Source organism: Setaria italica, chromosome II, assembly GCF_000263155.2.
Source record: "Setaria italica strain Yugu1 chromosome II, Setaria_italica_v2.0, whole genome shotgun sequence".
Taxonomy (NCBI): domain Eukaryota; kingdom Viridiplantae; phylum Streptophyta; class Magnoliopsida; order Poales; family Poaceae; genus Setaria; species Setaria italica.
The window spans coordinates 376354-387100 of NC_028451.1; the positions used below are offsets into that span (position 1 = coordinate 376354).

Here is a 10747-nt window from a genome sequence, read left to right on the forward strand (position 1 = left end):
CATCTGGAACTACCCTCCAGCCATACACATAGAAACGAAATTGAGGTCAATTTCCACTCAGAGTTGTACCCCCCACCTCTCGTAGAAGGCCTATCTGTCATGACAAAATGCACCCAGATGTGACGACGAGGGGAGACCGATTTCGTCAACACCCAGATGTGATCGTCAAACACTACTTACGCTTTTCACTTAATGAAATGCACATGCTAGTCATCCTTTCTCCATTGCAGTCCCTTCCTGTAAGGAGTGCAGTCCTTTCTTTTATCAACAAATGCTCGAAAGTTGAAACCTGGCACGCGTGATTCCTACTATTGCATCTTTCAAAGTTAAGCTGTAGTAGTTTCTAGTCTAGCGCTTAGTCACCAGCTTCTATTTTCTAGCTGCATTAGGTCGGTAAAAGCTCCTTATGTAATGCTCAAACTCTTATGCGTGTGTCCGATTGGCCAAGGGCGACAGCCAACTAAAACAACCAAGAGAAAAAGAAACGGAGGAACTTGAGGCGTTAGAGCATAGCTTGGTTTGTGATGTGTACGTTAGAGCAGGGTCCAGCAGAGCCTGAGCGTGGCGAATGAGAATGGCCAAAGGATCCTGAAGCATGCAGCGTCTCTAGCATATTTACTCTCTCAGTTTAAGTTTTCTAGAAGAAACAAATGCCATACATGAATTGTCACATGATCTGGAGCAAAAAATAGAAAGCTATCTGCCGTCTAGAGCAGACATTGTGATATCATTAACACTAGATGGCATAACAGCTGCTGGCGCCTCTGCATTTCTCATCCTTACATGGAAATATGCAGGGTGCTTAGGCTCAGGCAAGGCCATAGTCTCGCTGCTTAGCATCGCTACGACATCTGACATGGTGGGTCGCTCAGCCGCATTCTCTTGCACGCACAATAGTGCGATGTTAATGCATCTCATGATCGATGATGTGTGGCACGCAACAACTAGTGATGCATCCACGAGTTGAAGCCACAATCCGTCTTTCCATAACTTCCATGCCTGCAATGAAAGAGCAATTATCTCACAGCACAACAAGGTTAATTGGTTTCGCATGCAGTTGGCTGCACGCTTCAACCTCTGGCCAAGTGGGTGGTGGATTTTCCTATTCAGGAGCAACTTTTGTAGATGAACGGAGGGGAAGAGCAACCGCGCGCCTTTGAGTTCTGTACAAGAACAGCTTTATTCCTGAGTGTAATTTCGATTCATTTCTCCCCGAGTGTTCTTGGCAAACAAGATAAAGTCCTAATTTCGTTAAGGAAGTTAATTCGGTTTCTAGAGGATTAGTAGTTCTGCAGTGACTACATTATCTTTTGCCCAACCACCACATTTAGTCACCTATCTCGATCATATTTATTAGTTCACTTGTACTATTTCAACAATGAAATTGGAAGACTTACATGACCAATAAGGTTGATGAACTCCCCATTTCGATGGAAACTTGATGTTCTTTCTCCACTGATGATCTCAAGAGTTAGCACGCCAAAGCTGAATACGTCAGATTTGATTGAGAAAAGTCCCTCTGATGCGTACTCAGGAGCCATGTAACCACTGGAAAACAGTGTATAACAAATATAGATGTAAAGGTTCCATATTTGGCAGCTTCTCAACACAGTTTGGATGGATTAATTTGTAAGAAAATCTTACTAAGTGCCAACAATCCTTCTTGTGTTGCCTTCTATATCATCTGTGCTAAATGTCTTTGCAAGCCCAAAATCTGAAATTTTTGGGTTCATTTCACGGTCCAAGAGAATGTTGCTTGTTTTAAGATCTCTATGAACCACTCGTAACCGAGAGTGCTTGTGCAAATACAAAAGTCCTTGAGCTATCCCCTCTACTATCGCTAGGCGTTTTCCCCAATCTATTAAAGCACTTCTTGTTTTGTCTGCAGATTGGTCAAGCATAGATATATTACAAAGATACCAACAGTTAGAGTTAATCATTTGTGCTATAAAGTTTCGAGAAGTAATACCAAAAATGAAGAAGTCCAAGCTTTTATTGGGCAAATATTCATAGACTAGTATTCTCTCCTCTCCCTGGTAGCAGCAACCCAAGAGCCTGACCAGATTTGTGTGCTGCAGCTTGGCTATGAGTTGAATTTCATTTCTGAACTCTGTGAAACCTTGCCTTGAATGCGAAGCAAGTCTCTTAACTGCTACTTCCAACCCATCAGGAAACTGGCCCTAGAGAAAGGGTTCAAAAGAAATTTGAGCAGTGGTGCTATTTTGCAGTAATAATTACTGTGTTTTGGCACTTAGTATAACCTGATCAAGATAGTGAATAGAAGTACAATTACTTGCCTAATATGTAAGACTACTTGTCAACATGGCATATATAGTGGAAGAAATGTAATTCTGAATAAATTGATTAATAATGTTATCCTAACAGAATTGATTCATGAGACGCTCGGAAGAGAGGCTGTGCTTGATGTTTTGCTTACTCTTGCGTTGACGATGCGTGGGCGGCAAAACAATCGGCGTCGGCGGGAGCGGGGCTGGCTCCGGTGTCGGCGATGGTGGCGGCGTGGCGGGATTCAGTGTCCCGTCGCCGTTGATCCACGTGAAATGGCTGTAGAACTGATACTCCTCGTACCTCAGATTACACCGCAATCCAAGAACCCGTCCCGCCCGTCTGCCGATGTTCGCCATCGCCAGGTCACTGAAATTCTGGAGGCAGTAATGGCAGAGATCATCTGTCGAGTCCGGCGCGCACTGCGCGTAGGCGTAGAGCGGCATGATGGTGTTGCTGCCATCGATGTCCCCCAGTCGGCCGGTTGCCGCGTAGCGATTCGCCGTCGTCGTGGAGCTGAAGAGCTGCCGTACCGTGCCGTTGAGCAGCTTGTTTACCTGCTGGGCGATGAATGCATTGGAGCTGTAGCCGTCCCAACCGGTCAACGTGGCTTCCGTGGGCATGACCGGACGATCCACAGCTACGGCCAAACCATGGGAACGGTTGGAGTAGTCCAGGCCAAGGAAGTCCTGGTCGGAGAAGCGGAGGAGGCACGTGTCGTAGAAGACGGTCGCGTCCTTGGTGAGCGCGCACCGCCGCCGCGCGCCCTGGAACGCGTCGGCGACGCAGGTGCGGCAGGCGGAGGCGTTCAGGTCACCCCGGCAGAGCGCGAGGCCGTGGACTGCGTCCGGGGCGGCGCCGGCAGAGCCCTTGGCGAATAGGCCGGTGGAGGAGGCATTCGACGGGAGCGCGGCGGACAGGAGGTCTAGGTTGGCCTGGTAGGTGCTGCCGGCCGCGTACTTGCCGGTGGTGCCGCAGACCTCCCACGGCTGTGCGGCGACCGTTGCCGCCGAGGTGACAATGAGCAGGACCATGCCGATCATGGACATGTGGTTGCCTATCGTAGGCGGCTTAGATAGGCTCGGAGAATTCTCTTTCACCTCTTTCATCCCGCTTCTGCATGCCCCTCACCTCACGGCACTGCATGCAGCATCGACCATTGACTGACCGGACCCACTGGCGCTGGCCGGTGGACCACCGTGACTTGGGACGGCGCGCAGCCTGTGGCTCCGGGCGATCCACGGCGCGTTAGGCGAACCGGCCGGTTGACGCCAGCGCCAACGACTACTGCAGGAAACAAATTCATGTTTTTTTAAACGAACCGCACGAACATAATGCGTCAAACAGGCGCAGATCTCCGTCAGGCGTCGATCCTAGGCCGCACCTTGTAGCGGCGGGTGACCTTGCAATCCCCGGGGAACTTTATCCTCCCCACCGTCGCCGTGCTGACGTCGTAGGTGAGGACGTAATCATGCAAGAGCCAGTGGACCACGCCACCAAGGACGACCGCGACGTCGTAGTGGTCCCCCGTCGAGGCCAGGGCAACGCGGCAGACGCGGAGCCCTAGCGACGATCACCGGGCTCCACTCGCCCCCAGCGTCCGACGACACGGTCTGCACGCGGATGCACCTTGCGCATGAGCGGGCTTGGTGGAGACCGGCCAGGTCAGCGGCGAGTAGCAGGAGCAGCCGATGCCGATGCCGATGCCGTCGGCGGCTCGTACACGCACATGTCGGAATCGCTACGCCCCAGGACGACAAGCCCACCGCGGGATGTCACGGCCTCGTACTCCTGCTCCAGAAGGTCGGCGGCACGACGCCGTCCGGCGCTCTGCAGATGCGACGGACGAACGCAGGGCTGAGGATCTCGCGCCAAAAGAGCTTAGCTTGCTCGCCGCGGCGCACCAGAAGAGGGTGGCGGCGTCCGAGGACCCACATGTCGTACTAATTAATAATTAAGTCCACATGTCAACAAGATTAAGTTTGACCAAACAAAAAAAGTGGGCAGAAGCGGTCCGTACTTTATAAATAGGTATAGATTGCGCTTGCTAGGATTCAAAACTTGAGACCTCTGGTCCTGATACTATATTATTGAGTTGCATGCACTAGCCCGTTCAACCCAAAAGCTTAAGCTGATGGGGAGAGGTGGACAATTCACTTATACTCCAACAGTAGCATTCTTTTTTTTTTGAACGAATGGGCACGGGATAGTGCCTATTTCATTGAGATAGTAGATAATTACAAATTGTTACAAAAGAGTTACAAAATTCTTCCTTTTTCTAACGCGATTACTCTCTGGATAAGAAGAACGCTAAGGCTCTCGCCCCTGCTGAAATCCATGTGCCTGCTTCCTCTTTGATTTGTGCCAGTAGTGAGGTTGTGGCCATCTCTTGATGGTTGAAAATTCGCCGATTCCGCTCCTTCCAAATTTCCCATATGATCAGCAGGCCCATAGAGCAAACTCCTTTCCGAGGAACTTCGGTCCTTGTAGTCATATTCATCCACCACTCTAGAGCATTGCCGGTTGGGGGCCATTCCGAAGGTTGCAGGCTGGGTTGCGCAGCCCAAATGGTAACAAGACTCCATATTCGCTTGGTGTATCTGCATTGGGTCAGGAGATGATGTGCTGTCTCTTGTTGTACTCGGCATAAAGGGCAATCTGGTGAGTGTGGCCATCCTCATCGCGCAAGTCGATCAACTGTCCACACACGGTCCTGTAGTATCAACCACGCGAAAAATTTGCACTTGGGGGTTCCCAGCATTTCCATATTGTTTTGCTGTGCGGTGCATAAGTGGATCCTAAGAACTGTGCCTTGTATGCTGATGCCGCTGAGTATTGTCCATTTTGCGTGAATTTCCAGCAGATTGTGTCTTCCTGTCGTGCTTGTAGCCGTACTGTCGCTACTAGCCGCCATAGTGTGACGAATTCTTGTAAGTGTCGCGTTGTCAGTTCAGCATGGATGTTTATGTCCGTCACCCATCTATTGTTGTGTAAGGCCTCTGCGAGTTTTTTATGTTTCCCCCTAGATAGTTTATATATGTTAGGCGCAATGTCCTTTGGTCGAGTTCCCCGTCCCCAGGCTGAGTGCCAGAAGCTTGTTTTGCGTCCATTGCCCACTGTGATAGTTGTGCAAGCCGCGAATAAACGTTGGTCAGAGTCGTCGCATGGAATGCCCATTCCGATCCATGTTTTCCCCGGGGACTCCCACTCATGCCAAATCCATCGCAGTCTCAATGCTCTAGCAAAATTATGGAGGTTCAGCACTCCTAGTCCGCCATTTTCTTTCGGTAAGCAGGATTTGATCCAGTTGACCTTGCATTTGCCACCTGTCAGCATATTGTCTCCGGCCCAGATGAACCGTTTCCTTATTTTGTCTAGTTCTTCCAGGACTTCGCGTGGTGGTTTTAAGACAGTTAGCAGATACAAAGGTTGCGCAGAAAGCACAGCTTTGGTAAGGCAGACTCGGCCTGCTTGTGTGATGTTGCGATTGTGCCACCCAGATAGCTTCTTAGCTGCTTTGTCTATTAGGGGTTGGAAGTCCACTTTCCTTAGACGCCTTATCGCAAGTGGTAGCCCGAGGTATTTTAATGGAAAGCATGTGCGAGTGATCGGCCATTCGGAGAGGGTTTCGTCGAGGTCTACGTTATTGCAGCTGATGGGAGTCACTGTTATCTTTTGTAGATTTGTTTGGAGTCTTGTGGCCTCCCCGAATAAATTCAAGAGTTTTGTGACATTTGTGAACAGTAGCATTCTAGAGCAGCAAGGGAGAAAGAAAGTCAGTAAGAACAATAAGGTGAAGGCGAAATGAGCCCCAAAGGTCTAACATCGCGTGCGTGGATTACTGGAGTGAAAAACTGACCTTTTGCATGTTTTGAACAAGTAATCTGTCTAGAGCAGGGTACTGCTATCCTTTTCTGGTCGTTTTAATTTTTCGTTGACTAACCTAGTTTCCCAAAAATCTGCATAGCCCAAATCCGTTCTCAAATTCCGGTGTTATTTCTAGAGCAACGTGGGAGAAAGTCACTCAGAACAATTGGGTCCAAAGAAGACCCAAATGTCAAACATCGTGCGTGGACTACTCGAGTGGACTGACCCTTTTGCATGATTCGAACAAGTAATCTCTGGAACATGCATGTACTATTCTTAATTCATTAGTCATTATTTTTGTAGTATTCACCCACAGGCATTCCACGCCATTCAACAGCTTATTGTTCGCAAATCCCGGTGTCATGATATACTCTATCTTGCATATCACAAATCAAACTATATATGCTCCGATCCCACATCTGAAAGTGCTGATGGAAGCCATGTTCTTAAAGGGGCTAACAGTGTCACATCGGATGTTCGGATGCTAATTAGGAGGACTAAACATGAGCTAATTATAAAACTAATTGCAGAACCCTGTGCTAATTCACGAGACGAATCTATTAAGCCTAATTAATCCATCATTAGCAAATGGTTACTGTAGTACCATATTGTCAAATCATGGACTAATTAGGCTTAATAGATTCGTCTCGCGAATTATACTCCATCTGTGCAATTATTTTTGTAATTAACTTATATTTAATACTCCTAATTCGCATCTAAACATCCGATGTGATAGGTGTTAAATTTTAATAGGGTGTTTCCAAACATCCCGTTAAGGCTGTTAGATACTTGACACCTTGAGATGTCACTGTCTTGAAAAGTAGTTTTACAATAGTGTATAATTCTTTCCGGGTAGTTCTGCCCATCCCGTCCCATCGTCCAGCACAAACCTGTTTTAGTTGCCAGCAAAAACGTTTTCTGGCCTAGTGTGAAAGAGAGCTAGCTACCAACGATGATTCCTCCCAGAAAGAAAAGCTATGGGGATCTTTGCATTGTGTTATATTCCTATTGCGTACGTATTATATATACTAGGCTAGTTCTGCCCATGCCGTAGTACGTCCAGCCGCCTTGCATATATTTCTGCCTTCTTCACCTCTCTATCTAGCTAGCTAGTCTCTATACTTGCGCGTTGTTAGCTAGTGTTCACGCGATGCCGAGAGCTCTCGCCGCCGCCGCCGGTGGTGTTGCGTCCGCCGCCGGCTTCGGGCCGATACTTGGCGTGGCCCTACTCTCCGTCTGGGTCATCTCGCTCGCCGTCCTCCTCTGCGGCGACAGCTCGGAGGAGACCCCTGCCCAGAGGGCGGAGCGCCGGAACGCGAGAGCTTCCGGCTCTGAGGAGACGACCCATGCCCAGAGGGAGCGGCGGAAGGCGAGACCTAAAAGTTCTTCCGGTGCGGCTATTGGCGCTAATGGCTACGCTTCCGCCATGTCGTATTCTGCTGCTGCTGATGCATCAGCTGCTAATTCTAACATGATTGCTTCTTTTTCCTCTTCTAATTGTTCTGCTCCGACCTGCAGCGCACCTAGTTATTGCTAGAGAAGATCGTGCCGACTGCGTCTGCATACATACATGGGGCTGCGCTGCTTTTTCTTAATTTCTTGGTAAACAATAATAAACGTCGGTTAATCAACTTTGGATCAGGTTATCTGGTGTTACAAGTGTCTGTTTAGCCCTTACGCAAATTTAAGATTTGTTTTTTTTCTTCTTTTTTTGTGTTGTTTTTCTAGTGTATATGTTAGTGTTTTATGATGTCTTGATTATATGTTTTTGGAGCATGTATATGCTTCCTCTAATAATCATGGTTTGATGCATTTTCCGATCGAAAAAAGATGTAACGTTTCCATTGTCAAAAAAAAAGAATGCCCATATATGTCAACTGCTTTTCTGGTTCCATCGGCTGGCGTGTGCATGGGCCGTTTCCTGTGCAATGTGTATGTGTGTATAATGTCCTGTTTGGGGAGCTTAAGCTTTTCCAGAAACGCTACGTGGAGAAGCTCCCCTTGCTTCCCCAAACATCTGTACGTATAGCCCAAATCTGTTCTCAGATTCCGGTGTTATTTTTAGAGCAACGTGGGAGAAAGTCACTCAGAACAATTGGGTCCAAAGGAGACCCAAATGTCAAACATCAAACATCGATCGTGTGCGTGGACTACTGGAGTGGATTGACCTTTTTCCATGATTTGAAGAAGTAATCTCTCAGATGGAACATGTACTACTCTTAATTCATTAGTTGTTATTGTTGTAGTATTCACTCAGCTCACAGGCATTCCACGCCATTCAACAGCTTATTGTTCGCAAATCCCGGTGTCATGATGTACTCTAGCTTGCATATCACATATCAAACTATGCTTCCACATCTGAAAGTGCTGAGGGAATTGAAGCCATGTTCCAAGGCTATTAGATACTTGACACCTTGAGATGTGATGTAAAAAAATATTTTATGTTTTACAATAGTCGTATAATTTTTTCCAGCTCCCAAGTATAACACAGCAAAAAAAAAAAAATGAGTCAAAGTTGCATTTTGGAGATCATGTTGATATCCAGAAAGTCACTTATTTGATGTTTCTGGAGAGAGTATATATGTCACACCCTGAAATTTTCGAATTTCAGTATGTGATTAAAAAGAAAAAAACAATAATTTTCCCATAATTTTAAAAAAATTTCAACATTTAGTTTTCTTTACAGGAAATTTCGTATATGAAAAATAATTGTTTGTTTTTCGAAATTTAATAATGTTATTCTATGTCCGTGCATTCATGTTGATACATCTTGGTATTTTCATGAGTGCAAAAGTTTCAAAAATGCATTTAGACATTGTCCAGACTCTTCTGAGAATTTTCCAACTTTTTCTGGAATTTATTCTCCTTTTCCTAGAGCTAAATCCAATTTTTGGATGGTTCTAGAATTCTTTTCACGAGCACTAAGTATTTTATTTGGACTCCTCGTGTCCCAACCTATCTCTGGTATTTTTTCTAGGATTTTTTGAGATTTCAAAGTATTTTTCATGGCTTAAATAAATTATCTAGATTTTTATTTACACGGGAAATCGATTTCTGAAAATAACCAATCCTTTTCCAATGGGCCGAGCCTTGGGCCCGACCTGCTTCGACCGGCCAAGCTACAGGCCCGCTCTAGCTCGTGAAAGCTCATTGGGGCTCGTGGCTGTGGCTCCCAGGCCAAGCCAACCATGGCCGCGGCTGACTCTCGGTGTGCGTGCCATGCATGCTAGGCAGGGCCGACCCTGGCGGGGGGCGGGGGGCGGCCGCCCTGGGCCCCCAAATCCCAGAGGCCCACCCTAGGTTCAAGTGTCAAATGAGTTAGGAATTAGGATTAGGACGGGAATAGCAACGAACGCTGAACGCAGTCACGCAACTCGTACACGTCGTGTAGGGGGCCGCCGCTAGGCAAAACTCATACGCGTCGTCTTAGGGGGCTGCCGCGGGGGCCAGCATCAAAACTCGTACGCGTTGTCCAGGGAGCCGCCAGGGGATCGCCGTCAGCAAGGGCCGCCGCCAGGAATCATAAGGATTATCCAAATCGCAATTAAAACTCCGATCGCCGCTAGGGCCGCCGCCGCGTCGTGCGCATCAACGACTGGTTGTTGGACTGCGTCTGCGCCATCATCCAGGTACGGTACTCATCGCTGTATACACGCGCGCGAACAACCCGGCGGCCCGGCGATTGCTGTTCCTGACCACTCTGCGGCGACCAATCGGCTTGTTGCTTGCGGACCTTACGGTTGGTGCCAATTCGCTTCTGTGACCAGGTGATTCGATTGCCAATTCCTCAATTCTCCGTACCATTAATTATTAATTTACTATCACAAATTATTTAATCTCAACTGATTTATAATTATTATGTATTTATAATAATTTTAGTACCGTAACATTTGATAGGTATAAATATCGAGAAATGTTAGAAGAAACTTTTAAGGTAATATGTATAAATAATTTGATATGAATATTGCTTTTAGATATATTTAAATATTTATTGGTAACATTTTATATATACTTGTTATAATGTTTATATTAAAGGCTCCGAGTTTTACTTTCGCCCTGGGCCTCCCAAATCTCAGGACCGGCCCTGATGCTAGGGCGCGTCTTGTGCGCTGTGCCCCAGCGCTGTGACTCCCTGCCCCAGTGCTGCGACTCCCTGCTGCCAGTTCCCATCGCTGCCGCCGTGAGGAGCTTCGCTGAGCCAAGTGCCTCCGCTAGTTTCCACTCGCCCGATTCGTCGTCGAGGAGCACCAGGACGAGCTCCGCGAGATCCAGCCGCACTCCCACCGCCGTTCGTCGTTGTTAGCTCGCTGTTGGAACGCTGCCGCCGCGTGGAGCCCGAGCTGCCGCCACCCCCAAATTCCGATCGTTGCCATCGTCCTCCACCGCCGGTGAGCGCATCCGCAATCTCCCCTTGACCTCCTCTCTATCCATCGCGCTGCTTCCCCTCACCATAGCTGGCTAGAGCGCCACCTATTTTGGCCGGCCGAGTCGCCATCCACCATGGGAGCAAGCTCATGGAGCTTTTCAAGTAACACACCGTCCTCCAAAGCCACACCACCCAGCTTTTTCGAGGGGCGGGCACGCGTACATATAG

At 47.9% G+C, this 10747-nt stretch overlaps 1 protein-coding gene across 1 annotated transcript; it reads right to left on the reverse strand.

The window, feature by feature from the left end:
* Window positions 1-584: 584 nt before the first annotated feature.
* On the reverse strand, window positions 585-3374 carry LOC101781139 (cysteine-rich receptor-like protein kinase 10). Its single transcript, XM_022823878.1, has 6 exons — window positions 2438-3374; window positions 2239-2261; window positions 1970-2180; window positions 1645-1882; window positions 1398-1548; window positions 585-999 (listed from the first exon to the last, which is right to left on the reverse strand). The coding sequence occupies exons 1-6, from the start codon at window positions 3333-3335 to the stop codon at window positions 697-699; spliced, it is 1824 nt and encodes a 607-aa protein (XP_022679613.1). The 5' UTR covers window positions 3336-3374; the 3' UTR covers window positions 585-696.
* Window positions 3375-10747: the final 7373 nt, after the last annotated feature.